Source organism: Pelophylax lessonae (genome assembly GCF_965119305.1).
Source record: "Pelophylax lessonae genome assembly, chromosome: 1".
Taxonomy (NCBI): domain Eukaryota; kingdom Metazoa; phylum Chordata; class Amphibia; order Anura; family Ranidae; genus Pelophylax; species Pelophylax lessonae.
In genome coordinates this window covers 62870853-62890027 of record NC_138768.1, presented here as the reverse complement: position 1 = coordinate 62890027, position 19175 = coordinate 62870853, and the positions used below count along the sequence as shown (strand labels likewise).

General features: G+C 45.7%; 2 protein-coding genes across 5 annotated transcripts in view; one reads left to right on the top strand and one right to left on the bottom strand.

Moving 5' to 3' along the window:
• Positions 1-1120, bottom strand: part of WDR7 (WD repeat domain 7) — a 654984-nt gene extending 653864 nt beyond the window's left edge. For all 4 annotated transcript variants that reach the window (XM_082268937.1, XM_082268938.1, XM_082268939.1 and 1 more), the window contains exon 1: positions 957-1120. In XM_082268937.1, the coding sequence (XP_082125063.1) occupies positions 957-1115 (159 nt within the window). In that variant the 5' untranslated portion in view covers positions 1116-1120. The remainder of the gene's footprint in view (positions 1-956) is intronic.
• A 7557-nt stretch (positions 1121-8677) lies between these two features.
• Positions 8678-19175, top strand: part of TXNL1 (thioredoxin like 1) — a gene marked incomplete at its 5' end in the record, with an annotated part of 53249 nt that continues 42751 nt past the window's right edge. The window contains 2 exons of the mRNA XM_082275098.1: positions 8678-8699; positions 8752-8885. Of these exons, the coding sequence (XP_082131224.1) occupies positions 8678-8699; positions 8752-8885 (156 nt within the window). The remainder of the gene's footprint in view (positions 8700-8751; positions 8886-19175) is intronic.

The window sequence follows — 19175 nt, the reverse complement described above, 5'->3', positions numbered from 1 at the left end:
GGCCGTGGGAGGAATAGGGCCCCATCCTTGGGGGCCGTGGGAGGAATAGGGCCCCATCCTTGGGGGCCGTGGGAGGAATAGGGCCCCATCCTTGGGGGCCGTGGGAGGAATAGGGCCCCATCCTTGGGGGCCGTGGGAGGAATAGGGCCCCATCCTTGGGGGCCGTGGGAGGAATAGGGCCCCATCCTTGGGGGCCGTGGGAGGAATAGGACCCCATCCTTGGGGGCCGTGGGAGGAATAGGGCCCCATCTTTGGGGTCAGTGGGAGGAATAGTGCCTGTGGGAGAAATACGAAGGGCTGAATAGAGGCAAGCAAAGGGCCACATCCAGCCTCCAAGCCACAATTTGGAGACCTCTGCGTTAGAGCCATGAATGCTGGTGGGCACTATCCCTCTACAATGGGATTCAACAGCCAAAAATTTTGTGATCATGTGACTGCATAGTAAAACTTAGAAAAAAATGTATTTTGATGGAGATTTTGTAGAAAATATCTAAGGGGAGTATAAAGAAACTGGGAAACAACATTTAACAGTTATTCTGTTGGGTAGTTTTTCCTTCCACATTGGTAACAACAGTATTTTCTGCATGGGCCACACAATAAATGTTAAGGGACTGCAGAGTGGGCACCAAAGGTCTATAGACTTAGAAAATTCAGTCTGTAAATGGATAGAAAACTGGCTTAAAGACCGTATTCCGAGACTAGAGAGTAACGATTCATACTCTGAATGGAGGTTCAGCCTATTTTGTAGCCTATTTATAAAAGATACAGAATTTAGGATTAAAAGTACCAGTTCTGTGCTTGCAGATGAGACCAAGTTATATAGTACAATAAAAAAAATGTTTGAGACTTACAAGCTGTCTTGGATGCATTGATTGATTGTGCAACTACATGGAAATTAAGGTTAACATTGATGAATGTACACTTATGCCCCCTTGGGGGTTAATAGTTATACTCACTTCCAGTTCTGGGGAGAGATCCCACAAGCAAATCTGCCCATCATGGCATCCTGTTATAATGGTGCTCATATCATCCATTACCAACACATTGGATATACAGTGTGTGGGAGCTTTGCGCCCCCAGAGGACAATGGGAAGAACCAGACTGTTCCCAGTCATTTTTCACCCCTGGAGAAAGAAAAACAAAATGACAAGGAATTAGCAAAAAGTGCAAATGTAGCTCAAGTGCAACTAAAGAGTTCTGTGTGACCATCTAAACAAGTCCCAGATTCAGTTACATGTGAAGCAGAACATAAATAAAGTAAAACAAAAAACTGCATCGCATTCAACTCGCAGGCAGTTCACACTGTCACATGCGAATCGCTGGGGGTGTCAATACAGAGTTAACGACACCCCAGATCAATGTGCATATTGCAGTGCGAACTGTCAGTGCGGACATTAATCAGATCGCATAGATGTGAACACCCATGCCATCTAATTCTGGCGCGGACCCAAAAAAGGGTCCTGTGCGACTTGTGTCCAAATGCAATGCGAATTCAGCTATACAACCCGTATGGCTGAATTTGCATCACACAAACATTGCATATGAATTGCAGAGCAGTGTGCTGCTAGTCACATGCAATGTCTGTCATCGCATATATGTGAACCGGCTCTTACTGCCCCTGACTGAGCCAAACGCACCATTATTTGTGTCTCACACGCTCCCCTTCCCAGACACTGCAGCTCACAGTGGAAGGGTGTCACCAACAGAGGCAGCGTTGCGAGTCCAAAAAACAGTGGGCAGGGATGGGTGTGGCAAAGTACAGATTAGTTACAAGCTTGTCAATCAGCAGTGACAATGCTAATTGCCACAGCCCCTGCAACAGGGATCGACAAACCCACGGTGACACGAAATTGCATTCTGGCTGCCGCCAGAATGCTCCACAATCTCAGCACAACACCCCAACCCCTTCCCCCACTATGTATCCTGGGCTCTGCTTGCCCATCTGCGGGCCAGTGACCAGCATAGCTAGTGCCGCTGGGTAGAGAGGAGGGAGGAGAGCAGACACACATCCACTCTCCTCCCCTCCAACTGCTGACCCAGAAGTGATGCGTGACATCACTTCCGGGTCCCTATTGACCGTTTCCCTGCCTATCAAGTCTGTGAAAGAATGTAATGCAGTGCTATGTGCATTGCACTACATTACATTCAGTAGAGCACAGGGGAGACATGCAGAGTATTTTAGACCCTGGGATGTCTCAATAAAAAGAACCTGTCACCAAAACAATCATACTTTTTATCACCTATGTGAAAAAAACAAAAAAAGTTCATTGTAAAAAAAATTCAAGTTACACCCAAGCACATAAAATAATCCCCCCCCCCCCCCCCCACAAAAAAAAAAAAATTGAGGCCCCCACTCCCACATATGCGCAATGTAAAATGCACGTGGCAAGGCGCCTATACCTGAAATCGTACATTGCGATACATGTTACTTATCGCCATGCACGCCAGACAAAGAATTATTGCACCAGACCTTCAGAACATTAAGCTAAACCTAAAGGGGGCTTTTAAAGCGTTGCCTATAGAGAATATAGGGTACTGAAGTTTGTCGCCATTTCACAGGCCCACGCAAATTTAAAGAGGAAGAAAACCCTCCTCTACAAGTTGTACCTATAGGTAAGCCTATGATAAGGCTTACCTATAGGTACTGTAAATATCTCCTAAACATGCACCGTTTAGGAGATATTTACCTTACATGCAGCCAGTTCCTTCAGAGCCCCGTGCCGTGACCGTCGGCTCCCACGCGCGTGCGCAGGAGTGACGTCACCGCGGCTCTGGCCAATCAGATGGCCGGATGCTGCGATCCCGGAAGATGGGCGACTGGACATGTTGCCCGTCATAGAGGTAAGTGGGCGGCACGGCAGGGGCTCGTTCTAAGGTAAGTATTTCATAATGAGCTAGTATGCAGTGCATACTAGCTCATTATGTCTCTTTCAGGGTGAATAAAAAAAAAAAAAAAAAAAAACCTCTTTTCCAGTAATCCATGTCCTTAGTCTGCTTGTCTTCAGGAAACTGTTTGCGGGCTTTCTTGTGCATCATCTTTAGAAGAGGCTTCCTTCTGGGATGACAGCCATGCAGAACAATTTGCACTGACAGGCTGACCCCCACCCCTTCAACCTCTGCAGCAATGCAGGCAGCACTCATACGTCTATTTCCCAAAGACAACCTCTGGATAGGACGCTGAGCATGTGCACTCAACTTCTTTGGTCGACCATGGCGAGGCCTGTTCTGAGTGGAACCTGTCCTGTTAAACCGCTGTATGATCTTGGCAACTCAGTTTCAGGGTCTTAGCAATCTTCTTATAGCCTAGGCCATCTTTATGTAGAGCAACAATTTATTTTTTCAGATCCTCAGAGTTCTTTGCCATGAGGTGCCATGTTGAACTTCCAGTGACCAGTATGAGAGAGTGAGGGCGATAACACCAAATTGAACACACCTGCTCTCCATTCACACCTGAGACCTTGTAACACTAACGAGTCACATTGAGGGAAAATGGCTAATTGGGCCAGATTTTGACATTTTCACTTAGGGGTGTACTCACTTTTATTGCCAGCAGTTTAGACATTTAGTGCCCATTCACACTAGGGCGACTCACGAGGCGACTTGTGTCGCCCCAGGTCGCTTGACATAACCAAAGCAATGTAATTCAATCAGTGCCGTCTTAATTGCCACTACTGAAGTCGCTCCGACTTCAGAAAAGGGTCCGGTACTACTTTGAGGCGACCAGTGATCCGACCTGTCCCATATACTTCAATGGGAGTCGCCTCCTTATCTTAATTGAAGCGACTTGTCATCCGACTTTGCAAAAAAATGGTATTGAACAAGAAAAGAGCATAATTTTTATTAAAACATGAATATGTCTTCTGTCAACCTGGCCGTTTTTCTTGCAGGCATTTATCGGGCATTTTTTTAGTCAGGCATGTCTTTTTTTGTATTTAGTGTCTGGGGGGTCTAAAAAAATGTACCTGTCAAGTTTCAGCTCTGTTGCATGTCCAGAACCCCTAAAAAACAGCATTTTTCTTATAATTTCAGTAATGCGGCTTCTCTCCGGCTGGCTTTTTTTCTTGCAGGCATTTATCGGGCATTTTTTTAGGCAGGCATGTCTTTTTTTGTATTTAGTGTCTAGGGGGGGGTCTAAAAAGGGTACCTGTCAAGTTTCAGCTCTGTAGCATGTCCAGAACCGCCCCAAAAATAGCATTTTTCTTATAATTTCAGTAATGCGGCTTCTCTCCGGCTGGCTTTTTTTCTTGCAGGCATTTATCGGGCATTTTTTGGGCGTCTTTGGAGGCATGTGCTTCTTAAAATTATATGAAAAAAACTCTTTTTTTTTTAAGTTTCTGGACAGACAGACAAAAGATGTTTTTCCTTCAATGTGAGTGACCTCAATTAGCATTCTTATCTACTTTCTAGCATCAAGCTAAACATTCCACAGTTCAGCCACTCCTACACCTCCCCCATAAACGTTATCTGTACATTGGTCTGCCATACTTTTTTGTAATATGTAAAAAAAAAAAAAAAAACAGGAAAAGGAACACATCATATTGTGATTGGCCAAATAAAAAGTCGCCTCGCGCTGAAGTCGCGCCAAAGTCACGCTGGAAGCGACGCGACTTTAGTGGTCGCGGCAGTGTGAACCGGCAATAATGGCTGTGTGTCGAGTTATTTTGAGGGGGATAGCAAATGTACACTGTTATACAAGCTGTACAATCACTACTTTACATTGCAGCAAAGTGTAATTTCTTCAGTGTTGTCACATGAAAAGATATAATAAAATATTTACAAAAATTTGAGGGGTGTACTCACTTTTGTGAGATACTGTGTATATATATATATATATATATATATAGTCAAAAATATTAGAATTGTCGATGTCCCAATATTTATGGACCTGACTGTATATGTATGTATGTATGTATGTATGTATGTATCCCCTTTATGGATTACAACTATTCTTAGTTGTAGACACGATGAGGTAGGATTTGAGCCCCGACTGGGCCTTTACCACCACCCGTGACTCAAGTGGGGAGATCACATGCAGCCCTGGTGCTCCCTTCAACAGCCAGGGCTACATTATGAACACAGCTTGCTTGTCTTTTATGGATGGAGTGACTTTTCAGTACTATAGAAAATCTAAGAGAATCATCCTGGTATCACAGTGCCTCCAGGGGATTCTCTCTTCTCGAGTGCGCTGAACATCTGCAGCGTTTCACTGAACAGTATTATGATAGAAGATTAAAACTTGCAACATGTATACAGAAAAAATCTAGGGTGTAAACCGCTAAACCAGGTAAAAAAAAAATTTAAAAAAATCAAGACAATAGCCCAAGCGTACCTGAAATCTGAATTAATTTTTTTATTTTTTTAAAAGCAGAGGGTTATAAAGCAGTTGCACTTAGTAAATCTAAATCAGCCCAGGCTATTTCTTTGCTCAGTGGCTGTTAGAGATCATAGAATACAGGATAGGACTCTGAAACTATTAGGATGAATTTAAATGCTGCCTGCTGCAGATAACATTTCAAAGTATTGATCGATATATTAAAAGAGTCAAACAGTCATCTGGGTGATGTTATGATATTAAACCACTTCCATCTCTAATCAACAGACAGATTTGCCCTGAAATACATTCTCGTACAGACGCTCCGACCCCTAAGGGACCCCTTCATTTAAAAAGGAAGCAACAAGATTGTTAAAAGACGACATAGTCCAATTAAAGTAGAATATTGCTTTTAAATAAAGGAGCTGGTAAAAAGGCAGTGGTAGCCCGTCCATTGGGGGCACAGGGGCTCCGCCCCCCCCATCCATGCCCCCAGGCCCCCTAATTTACATGCAGGGCACCGGATGCATGGATTCCAATGGGTTTTTTTTTTTTTTTAACCACGTGATTAGAGCCAGAGGCTCTAATAGGCTTAAAAAAAGGGTGGGCTCAGGGTGCAGAGCACTGCGCCCTGAGCCCACCCAGTTGTGTGACAACAGTGAATGAATATTCGCTATTGCCACACTAATTCTCCTCCTGGCCAATCAGGAAGCGGGTCCTGTGACCCCGCTTCCTGATTGGCCGAAAGGAGAAGCCATGCTATTGGCCGAGGAGGAGACGCAGGGGAAGCCTGACCCAAAGAGGAGACTGAGGGGGAAGCCGCCGCCACCGTCTGCCTAAGTTGAGTGAGCTGGAGAGGGAAGGGGGGGTATGGTGTGGTCCTTCCCCCCACCCCGGTCCATGGAGCACTAGCTGCCACTGGTAAGAGGTATACAAATATAACAAATTAAAGCAAACCTAAAAACAAATGTGGATAGGAGTCTGAGATTTCGAGGTGGGATTGCAGTTTTTTAAAGAAGTACAGCCAAAGTTTGTTTGCTTGTACTTCTCCTGTGTATCACAGGAGTGCAGTTCCTTCTGCTGTCAGCTGACATCACAGAGCTGTTCTGGCCTTGGAAAGATTGTGACAATATGGTCAGGATCCGTCCACAACCCCTGGACTGGTACCCGGCTCGGCCACTCAGCAAGACGCTGAGAGCCTGAGAGAGCAGCTCCCATCCCATCCACAGCCCAGCACTCCAGTGAGCGAGGGGGGGCAAAGCAGAGAGCAGGTGACTGACAAGTCACCTGCTCTCTGCTCATGGAGCTCTGGCAACCGAGTGAGGCAAGTATGAATCTTAAAAAAATAAATGAATAATAATGAACTTCTCTTAAAAGGATGTAGTTTTATAGCTGCAGGCCTGCAGGGGAATAAATTATATAGTAGTATTATGGTCCATCTCAGCAAATCAAGATGACCTGAAGATCCCAAACCTGGAAGAACCCGGGGGAGACGATGTTTGTGCCAGGGAGGGGGCTCATGGCTGTCACATCAATTGCTTGAGAAAAATGAGTATGGGAGGGTTGAGTTCAGCTTGGACCAATGTAACTATGTATACACTATCATGAAAAGAGATAATCTGCAACTCCTATACAGTATTAGTGTCTCTAATGTATCCGGGCAATCTCAGAACCAACGGTAGCAAGGGGCAATCCACCCATTCCCCCAGATGTTCTAATAGGGAACCTAATCTGGCCATCATTGAGCGGCCCTGAACTTGATCTCAGTGAGGTGGTGGAACACCGGAATGATCTGATCCTCAACATAAACATATTCCACTGTCTTTGGGGATAATAAACCTATTTCTTTCCCCCTGTGCAAATGTTTAGACACAGCAAAATGAGAATTGACAGTGGGATTGGAAGGCAAGGGAGAATAGGTGGTTGGGTCACTTAGCTGGCGAATGGCTTCAGAATGATATTGCTCTCTGGTTAGCACCACCACTGCTCCTTCCCTTGCTAGCCTCTTTAACCACTTCAGCTCCGGAAGGTTTTACCCCCCTTCCTGATCAGGCAATTTTTTGCGACACAGCACTGCGTTGCTTTAACTGAAAATTACGCGGCCGTCCAAGGCTGTAGCCAAATTAAAATTCATGTCTTTTTTTCCCACAAATAGAGCTTTCTTTTGGTGGCATTTGAACACCTCTGACGTTTTTTATTTTTTGGGCAATAAAAAAAAAAAAAAAAGACCCACAAAAAAAAAAAAAAATTATAATAATGTTTTTTACTTTATGCTATAAAACATACCCAATAATAAAATTAAAATTATATATATAATTTCTTCATAAATATAGGCCAATTTGTATTCTGCCACATATTTTTGGTAAAAAAAAAATCCCAACTGTATACTGATTGCTTTGCACAAACTATAGAGCCTTTACAAACTATGGGATAGATTTATGAACTTTTTTTATTGTTTTTACTAATAATGGCGTCTATCTGCGATTTTTAGCGGGACTGCGATGAACAAATCTGACACTGACACTTTTTGGGGACCTGTGACACCAATACAGTGCACTGTCACTGTATAAAGATGTTGTGCAGGGGCCTGACGTCCTCCTTATCAACCCGAGATGTTATTGGTTGTTAGGACGCCAGCGGCTAGAAAGTTATAATGAAGCACAATGAAATCCTGTGGCTTTATGTGACTAAAAGCAGGCTTGATCCACCCACTGGCTTGTACACAGTTTAGGCATTTTGTTAAGGCACCCCTGGGTGAAAAAGGCTGCTCTAGAAAATACACGCTGCACTTCTCCTATTTGCTCTTCATGGTCAGGGGAAATTTCCCCACTTACCTCAGCACAAACACAGGGAGGACTCCGCTGTTATCACAAACCAAAACACCAACTCAACTGCACACAATATTTCAAACAAAAACAAAGATGACACGAGGCGATAAAACGGTGAACTGCCGGACTGAACCGACAACAGCTCATATAAACACTAAGACGTTATGAGGCTTCCACTTTTCCATTTAAATTGCAGCAATAGAAGCGGTGATTTGCAGCGTATTTTTGGATACTGATCGTTCTTTCCCTTCCAACCACTTAAAGCGGAACTCCACCTAAACAGAAGTTCTGCTTTAAGGACTCTTCCCCCACTCCTCTTGCACAACTGGCACTTTTGAAGAGCGGGGGGGGGGGGGCAGGTACCCGATTTTGACAGGTACCCGCTCCAATTTCCGTTCTGAGCGCCGCGGCCTTGGGAAAGGAAGTTCTCCTCCCTCCAGTCTTCTGGGACACTGACAGGTCCCAGAAGACTGCATCCACCAATCCAGGGTGTTAAGTCGGGTGTCCATAGTAAAGATGCCGGCGCCACCGAGGGAGAATGGAGGATAAAGACAGCTGGGGTAAGCTCAAAAACTGAAGCTGCTTTTAATTTAAGTAAACCTACCTATCCAGACATCCAGCGATGTCGGCACCCCAAGCCGATCTGTCCATCGGCTCCAGTTGCAGGTACCGGCATCATCACTAAAGGAAATAGGAAGTTACGGCTTCACAGCCTGTTTCCTGATTCAAGCAAACAGCAACACAAGGTAGGACCAGAAACATACAGAAAATAATTCTTAAGCAAACTCATGTACCATATACACTCGAGTATAAGACGACCCGAATATAAGCCGAGGCTCCTAATTTTACCACAAAAAAGTGGGAAAACTTATTGACTCGAGTATAAGCCTAGGGTGGGAAATGCAGCAGCTACTGGACCACCACGAGACACAAAACAGGGGCTGGGGGCATGGTACAGGAGATGGCGCAGGTCATGGTACGGGTATGGCACAGGTCATGGTACAGGCATGGCACAGTAGGTACAGGCATGGAACAGGAGATGCAGTGCTGCGGGCATGGTACAGGAGAATGTCCTGTACCATGCCCGCAGCACTGCATGAGGAAAAGCAGGGGCTGCGGAGGAGTCTCCCTTACCTTTCGGTGAGGCGCCTTGGATTTAAAAATCGCGCCGCCCGGCACCAATACATCACCGCGAATGCGCCGCCGATGCTCGAGAAAGCCCATACACAATCGGCTATTCCCGGGCATGCAGCACATGCGCGGTGACATGTCTGCGCCAGGCGGCGCCATTTTTAAAAAGACAGTGACTCCAGTATAAGCCGAGGGGGGGGCATTTTCAGCATGAAAAAACATGCTGAAAATCTCGGCTTATACTCGAGTATATACGGTACTTAAAAAAAATGGAACAGAAAAAAGCAGATACCCCAAACACAGACCGGGGGGGGTCTGACGTCTTGGAGATTGCTCTTTTCTCCCTCTAAGTAAACAAACAAGGAAAGTAATGAAAAAAAAAAAACTTAGGAGGTTGTAAACCCTCTCTTATAACTTGTACCTATAGGTAGGCATATGATAAGACTTACCTATAGGTACTGTAAATATCTCCTAAACTTGCACCGTTTAGGAGATATTTACTTTTCATGCAGCTGATGACGTCATCAGCGCATGCGCTCTGAAGGAACGGCCACTCGTGCCATTCCTTCAGAGCCCTGTGCCGTGAACGGCAGCTCCCACACGCGAGAGTGATTTAATCGCGCCTCCGGCCAAACAGGAAGCAGGACAGCCGAACATGTCCACCGTGTCACTGCTGAGTGGGAGGCACTACGGGGGCTTCATTTTAAGGTAAGTATTTCATGATGAGCTAGTATGCGATGCATACTAGCTCATTATGCCTTTGTCTTACAGGGTTTTTGTTTTTCAGTTCTTTTTTTTTTTTATTTTACAACCTCTTTAAAGTGATTGTAACGTCTCTTTTTAAAAAAAAAAAAAAAAAAAAAAATAACAAACATATTATACTTACCTCCTCTGTGCAGTTGGTTTTGCCCAGATCCTCTTCTTCTCGGTTCCCTCTTTTCTGCTCCTGGCCCCTCCCTCCTATCGAGTGCCTTCACAGTAAGCAGCTTGCTATGGGGGCACCTGAGTCGAGCTGCAGCTCCGTGTGTCCATTTAGACACGGAGCTGCCTTTCAGCCCCACCCCGCTCTCTCCTGATTGGTTCACTGATTTTGACAGCCGCGGAAGCCAATGGCACTGCAGCTGTACATCAGCCAATCAGGAGAGAGAGTCCCAGGATGGCCGAGGGACTTGTGGACATCGCTGGACAGAGATGGGGCCCAGGTAAGTATTACGGGTGCTGGGGGGGGGGGGGCTGCTATACACAGAAGGCTTTTTATCTTAATCCATAGAATGTATTAAGATAAAATAACCTTCCTGACTTTACAACTCCTCAAAATCCAGAGACTCTGTTTGCTGACTTCTCCAGTACTGAACATAGCAGAAAGTAAACCGATTTGCTATTCTACACTGAGAATACTGAAGCCTGGCATACAGCTTTCTGTAAATATTACAAAGGGGAGGTAGGTATCTGCAAGGGCCAGCAGATCAAGGTCAGGGATGAGGAAGATAATTGTGCGGTACTCACCCTGAACATATAACATAATGGCACCAACATGGCAAAATTAGGGGAGTTTAAAGTGGAGTTCCCGTCCCTATATACAATGTATTTATTTATTTAATTATAAATGCTCCGTTGAGATCGTTAGAGCTTCTACTTTATGATTTTAAAATAATTTTTTATTTCAATAAAATCGTATCTGATCTCGGAAGCAGGCAGGAGTGATTGGAGGTTGTGGGCATCTGAAGCCCGCTTGTGTTCATTTCCGGGATTCGGTGCAGCTGGCTACCGAGTATGCACCTCCCGATCTCGCGCCTGCGCAGTAATGACACTGCCCAGTGCAGTTTCTTCATTAGGCGATTTCCATGGACTCCTGGGATAGATGATGCCAATATCCCAGGAGCCCATGGGAATCGCCTTATGATCAGTGGCGGAGCCAGAGGGCTAGCCGGGGTGGCAATTGCCACCCCAGACGAAGCCCTTGCCACCCCTGTTGCCACCCCGCACGCTGAAAACATTACGCTCATAACATTAGCTGAACGAGTGGGCGCCTGCAGCTAGTTCTCCTGACTGTGACTGAGCGCGGTGAGCAGCAGCGGCGCCGTGAGCAGTTGCACAGCTAACCAATCACGCGTGCCTACACACCTGATTGGTTCGCTGTGCCACTACTCACGACGTGATTGGTTCGCTGTGCCGCGCTCACCGCTCGGTCAAGAGAACTAGCTTCGGGCCGGGCTGCAGACTGAACATGTTACATGTCATGTGGGATGGATGTGTCAGGCTGTGTTCTTCACTTCTGCTTCTACCTGTAACCTTAGGTAAGTCTCTCTGGTCTCTGCATTATTGAAGGGGACACGGCATGCTGGTCACTACATTGATGGGGGGGGGGGGGTACGCTGGTCACTACATTGATGGGGGGGGCATGCTGGTCACTACATTGATGGAGGGCATGCTGGTCACTACATTGATGGCGGGCATGCTGGTCACTACATTGATGGCGGGCATGCTGGTCACTACATTGATGGGGACACAGCACGCCGGTCACTAAATTGATGGGGGGCATGCTGGTCACTGCATTGAAGGGGACACGGCAGGCTGGTCACTGCATTGATGAGGGGCACGCTGGTCACTGCATCTATTAATCTATATACATTTTGTGTAAAATAACTTATTTTTAGTGTAATTGAACACTTTGTATATTGACCCCCCAAAATAATACCTTGCCATCCCTTTGCCACCCCTGTTTTAAAAGTCTAGCTCCGCCACTGCTTATGATGACATTGCCTAGGCAGTAGGGACCAGAAGCGCCACGTACACAGATACAAATAAGGTATTTAGACATTAAAAAAATATATATATTATTTAGAAATGCACTGCGGATGGCCATTTGGATGAAGTACATTTAAAAAATGGGTGGAACTCCGCTTTAAGCAAGTCTTCCTCAAAAAGTAAGATCAGGCCAAGGTCTAAGGATCTAAAAACTTCAGATAAAAATTATTATTATTATTATTATACAGGATTTATATAGCGCCAACAGTTTGCGCAGCGCTTTACAATGTGAAGGAAGACAATACAGTTACAATACAGTTCAAAACAGGAGGAACTAGAAGGCCCTGCTCGTTAAAGCTTACAATCTAGAAGAATGATGAGGAACCAGTGGCGGCTGGTGCATATGGGGCGCAGGGGCGCCGCCCCCCATCCATGCGTCCGGCCCCCTAATCTACATACGGGGCGCCGGACGCATGAGTTCAATGGGGATTTTTTTTTTTTTCAGCCATGTGATTAGAGCCAGAGGCTCTCTCAGGCTAAAAAAAGGGTGGGCTCGGGGCACCCCAGTTGTGTGACAATAGCGAATGAAAATTCGCTATTGTCACACGGATCCTCCTCCTGGCCAATCAGGAAGCGGGTTCTGAGACCCGTTTCCCAATTGGCTGAAAGGAGAAGCCATGCCATTGGTCGAGGAGGAGGAGGGAGGAGACGCAGAAGCTGCCACCGTCGCTGATGTCCAGGCAGGGTGAGTGATCCTGTCCTGTCCTGTGGGGTCCTGTCCTGGTCTGGGGGTGTGAGGCCTGGTGTTTGCATGGTGCGGTCCTTCCACCGCCTCCCCCCCCCAGCCCATGGAGCACCAGCGCCACTGTGAGGAACAGATACATACAGTTACATTGTCCATAGACATGCCTGACCTCCCCTCACCCAATATCCTCAGAGATTCGTTATCTGAACTGTCCTGTCCTGGGGGTCCTGTCCTGTCGTGGTCCGGGGGTGTGTGGCCTGGTGTGGGCCGGGGGGGGGGGGGGGTGCATGGTGCGGTCCATCCATCACCCCCCCCACCCCTTCCCAGCCCGTGGAGCACCAGCCGCCACGGTGAGGAACAGATACCAATAGCGACATTGTCCATAGACATGCCTGACCCCTCCCCACCCAATATCCTCAGAGATTCGTTATCCGAACTAGCGAAATTTTGTACAGTTCATAGAACAACTACAAAGACAGTTAGGTGACAAAAAATGTAAATGACCAGCTGAGGGAAGAGCTGAACACATTCAAAAAGTTGAAGACAAGTCTGTCCTATTAGACATTCGATCTACAATGCAACAGCTACAAGAACACTCAATTGAGGGAAGAGATGATGACACTAAAATCACAAATGAGGCTGAAAAATCAGGAAAGAGAACTAAAAAGGGATGGTTTGTAAAGAGTACCCATCAACAAAACAACAGACTGTGAGACTCATCAACTTCCAAACATTAGCATTCCAAAGCCCAGCAATAGCCAAGACAACTCCAATCCAGAAACCACAAGAACAGGCAACAAACTACTAAAAATTGTTTTAATAATAGACTCAAATGGGAAATACCTCAACAATAAACGACTCATCCCAGGAACAAGTCTCCAAAATTCGCTGTTTAAAAATTGAACAGACAACTGGAGTCATGAACAACCCATATTTCATTAACCCCAAACATATCATACACACAGGTACAAACATCCAGGGACAACAGGAAATTATCGCAGACAAATTATTGCAAACTAACAGACTGCACAACAAAAATTTCCACAGTCAAAAGTAACTCTGTCCTCCCTTCTTCCAAGGAGGGACACAGCGAACAACATAATCCAGCAAATCAACACCGAGCTGGCAGACAAAACCAGCTCGAAACCTTCCATTCACCTAGCACAACATCATTCTATAATGAACAACAATAAAACAGAGCTTGAAAAATGATAAATCTAGCAAAAAGATAATAAAGTGTTCAAGTGCAACAATATATGAATAACATCAATAAGGCCCCTTTCACACATGCGGTCCGTTGACGGATGAAAAACGGACATCAATGTATCGCTATGTAAAAACGGATGACAAAGGATGACAAACGGATGACAACTGACAAAAAAACGGATGAAAAACTGATACATTTGACGTGACTGAACTGAACGGACCTTATGTGTGAAAGGGGCCTAAGGTGCTAGGGTATTTCCACAAATTTAAGTGCAACAGTGCTCCAAATTTCCATAAAAAGGTGCATAAATGTGCTTGGAAGTATAAAGGGGCCAGAATACACGTCAACCGGTGCGGGGTGCATCACTCCCCTCCTGTGCCCCCACTGGAAATATTGGACCCTCAGCTAGGGTTACAGACGCCAAATCCCTCCATGGCGTACCTGTCACTGCCTATTACTGTCACAAGGGATGTTTAGATTCCTTGTGACAGCAATAAAAGTGATGATCAGCACCTAATATCGGCAATCGGGTGGCCAGAAAAATCGGTTTTGGCCCTGAAAAAAAATTATATTGGTCGAGCCCTTCTTCCAATCCCTGGGGCAAGTGCTCATCTTTGGAGATCTTAACGCTAGGACAGGAAGGGAAAAGGACTATATAAGTTCTGATGGCAACACGTACATACTGGGCCCCGCAAATTATGGTCACAAGTTGATGCAGATACAAAGAAAAAGCTACAACAGTACAACAAAAATGGAAGAAAATTGCTAGATCTGTGTTGCAGTCTGGGGCTCTATATCCTCAACAGCCGTGCCAAGAGAGACTCTCTGGGAGGGTACACATTAAACTCCCACGTAGGCAGCAGTGTGGTAGACTATGCCATCACAGATATGAACCCCACACTCATCAATGGCTTTACAGTCACCCCACAAACACACCTGAGAGGACCACAACCAACTACTGCTATATATTAAATCTTCTAACAAACCATCACCAAAACGCCACTGGACTTCTCTCTGCAACCTGCCACCATCATTTAAAATGGTCGAAACAGTCTACCACAATATTCAGAGAGATAACTGACAGACCTGACATTAAAAAACAGCTTGAAAACTACCAAGACAACAACTATGAGATAAGCTCACAAGGTGTGAACCAGACAGCAAAAGACTTTCATCAAATACTACACCCCATTGCATAAAGAGCCCAGCTGAGAAAAGTCAACTACAAGAAACCATCCAAACAACCCAATAAATGGTTCGACAAAGAATGCAAAGCATTAACCACTTTAAGACTGCTCACAGTAATATTACTGCGGCAGAGTGGCTCGTTATCGTCTGACGACGTAGTACTACGTCGTCAGACACTCCCCCTTCTGGGCGGCGCTTGCGCTCCACCGGAGGCGCGCTCCCGCTGTTTTCATTCACAGCGGGAGTCGGGCCAGGGGAGGAGCAGCGGCGATCGCCGCTGCTCTGCCCCGATCGTCGGGGATCGAGTCTGGAGATCCGCCCGCTGTGTGTAAACACAGCGGGCTGATCTCCATAGTGACAGGGAGTGACAGATCGGACTGTTCAGCATAGCTGGACATCCGATCTGTCCATGACTCACTCAGTCACCTCCCCCCCTACACGTCAGTAAGCACCAGGCATACATTAACCCCTCCCTCTCCAATAAAATTAACCCCTTCCCTGCCAGTGTCATTTTTACAGTAACAGTGCATATGTATAGCACTGATTACTGCAGTAATGTCACTGGTAACCCCAAAAGTGTCAAAAATGTCAGTCAAGGGTCCGATCTGTCCGTCGCAATGTCGCAGTCCCGCCAAAAAAAAAAAAAAAAAAATCGCAGATCGCCGCCATTACGCGTTAAAAAAAAAAACACCAAAAATGACAGAAATCTTTCCCTTTGTTAGTAAACGCAATAACTTTTGCGCAAACCAATCAAAATACGCTTATTGCGACAAACATAGGTAGCAGAAAACAAATTGGCCAAAAATTTTAAAAAAAATTGGTTTTTACATCTTTTTTGGGGGGAATTTCATATAAAAAAAATGTTAAAAATATTGTTATTTTTTCAAAATAAACGCTCTTTTTTTGTTTATAGCGCAAAAAGTAAAAATCGCACAGGTGATCAAATACCACCAAAAGAAAGCTCTGTTTGTAGGAAAAAAAGGACGTAAATTTCGTTTAGGTACGGCGTCGCACGACCGCGCAATTGTCAGTTGAAGTCGCACAGCGCCGAATCGCAAAAAGTGGCCTGGACGGAAGACAGCAAAATCCTCCGGTGGTAAAGTGGTTAAGGAACACCTTATGAACAGTCTCCAATAACAAACACAGAAACCCCGACAACACCGACCTAAGGAGAACCCAATGTCAAAAAGGAAAACAAATCCCAGGTCCTTACCCCATCAGCAGGACTGATATCTGCTCTTTTGTGCACGGATGAGCACTGCCAGAGCCCTACAAAATGACCTCCAGCAGGCAACTAGTGAATGTCTCTGAGCAAACAATTAGAAACAGATTTCATGAGGGTGGCTTGAGGGCCCGAAATCCTCTAGCGGGCCCTGTGCTCACTGCCCAGCACCATGGAGCTCAATTGGCATTTGCCATTGAACACCAGAATTGGCAGAGCCGCCACTGGTTGCCTGTGCTTTTCACAAATGAGAGCAGGTTTACCCTGAGCACATGTGACAGAGGTGAAAGGGTCTGGAGAAGCTGTGGAGAATGCTATGCTGCCTGTAACATCATTCAGCATTACTGATTTGGTGGTTGGTCAGTGATGATCTGGAGAGGCATACCCATGGAGGGACGCACAGACCTCTACAGGCTAGATAATGGCACCTTGACTGCCATTAGGTATTGGGATGAAATCCTTGGACCCATTATCAGACCTTACGCTGGTGCTGTGGGTCCTGGGTTCCTCCTGGTGCACGACAATGCCCGGCCTCATGTGGTGAGAGTTTGCAGCCAGTTCCTGGAGGATGAAGGAATTGATACCACTGAATGGCCCCGACGCTGGTCTGACCTAAATACAATAGAACATCTCTGGGACATTATGTTTTGGTCCACCTGACGCCACCAAGTCGCACCTCAGTCTGTTCAGGAGCTCAGTGATGCCCTGGTCCAGATCTGGGAGGAAATACCCAAAGACACCATCCATCGTCTCAAAAGGAGCATGCCCCAATCTTGTCAGGCATACATACAAGCACATGGGGGCCATACAAACTACTCCGTACCATTTTGAATTGCTGCACTGAAATTTTTGCAAAATGGACTCGCCTGCTGCATCATTTTTTTACTTTGATTTTCGGGGTGTCTTTGAGTTCAGCCCTCTGTAGGTTGATTTTCATTTCCATTTCCATTAAATGATGTGGCATCCTTTCATTCCTAACACATTTCCCAGTTCATATTAGTATAGATATTCCGCATTATATTTTTCTCCATTGAGATCTGATGGGTTTTCAAAGTTTTCCTTTAATTTTTTTGAGCAGTGTAGTTTAGATAAGACTTTCTAAGCTACACAAGCAGATAGCCAGAAAATGAATAATATCAATGATAAAGATATTTTACATACTATTAATAATAGGAAAAAAGTATTTTTGACTGGAGTTTCCCTTTAAAAAGAAAAGGCAAAACTTCATCTCCAACAACCTGCAACAATTAGAAGAGAAACTTCAGAAAAATTCTTTCTGGGAAATATGGAAGAATATTGGCTCGGGAAAAACAACCTCCACATCCAAAATGGTGACATCTGGAATAAATACTTAATTTAAGAACCTCTACAAGGATATTAGAGAGGAGGCTCTAAAGCCTCGTACACACGCGTTGACAATTGGCAGGGAATTTTTCGGCCAACGTCCGATCTGCCGATTTTCAGCTTGTTAGTATGATGCTTCAGACAACCAACTCCGACTTTTCGGCCGAAAAAAATCTGGTGTGCAGACTATAAAATTTTTGTTGGCCGTCAACACAACAGCCGATTTTCGTGCAGTCAGTACAGATTTCGTCAGGGAAAAATCTGATGAGCAAGTCTGGGCATGCTCAGTGAAGAAAGAACACAAAGAAAACAAACCAACACATGACATCACTTCTGAAGTAGAATTTTGTTGGGCGTGAAAATTCGTGTGCAGTCTAGGCACATTCCAACCAACAAAACACCACTTGGACAAAAGTCGGACGATCGGTCGGCCGATAATCGTTGCGTGTGTACGGGGCATAACTGTAGAACAAAAAGACATCACCAAAAGACTAAATGGTAGGGAGGAAAAAAAAGTCAAGGACTTCCAGAACCCCCTAGATGTACCGGTTACACTACAAGAAATTAGGGAGAAAATCCCTTAAAAAGCCATAAAAAGCCAGTGGGATGGATGGAATCCTGCCAGAGATGATAAAACACGGCTCCCCAGATGTACACGCTGCAATATGTAAAGTGTTAAATCTTTTCCTGATTGCTGGTTACTACCCTAAAGTATGGAACCAATGCCTCCTAACACCCATCCATATGAGTGGCTACCAGTATGACCCAGCTAATTATAGGGGGATATGTGTCAGAAGCACACTAGGAAAACTATTCAACAGTAACCTCAACTTCCTGACACAACACAATGTCCTCAGCAGAAGTAAGGCAGGGTTCATGCCAAACCATCGCACTACAGACCACATCTACACCCTGCACAGTCTCATTAACCACTTTACCTCCGGCCACTGTGCTGCTACTGCGGCACAGTGTCTCGTTATCGTCTAGCGACGTAGACCTACGTCGCTGGACTCCTCCCCCTGTAGGCGGCGCTCGCGCGCCGCCGGAGGCGCGCTCCCGCTGTTTTCATTCACAGCGGGAGTCGGGCCAGGGGAGGAGTGGCGGCGATTGCCGCCGCTCTTCCCCGAACGTCGGGGGAATCTAGTTAGGAGATCCGCCCGCCTGTGTAAACAGAGCAGGCGGATCTCCTCAGTGACAGAGAGTGACAGATCGGAGTGTTCAGCATAGCTGAACATCCGATCTGTCCCTCACTCACTCAGTCACCTCCCCCCCCCTCACACGTTAGTAAGCACCAGGCATACATTAACCCCTCCCTCTCCAATAAAATTAACCCCTTCCCTGCCAGTGTCATTTTTACAGTAACAGTGCATATATATAGCACTGATTACTGCAGTAATGTCACTGGTACCCCCAAAAGTGTAAAAAATGTCAATTCAAGGGTCCGATCTGTC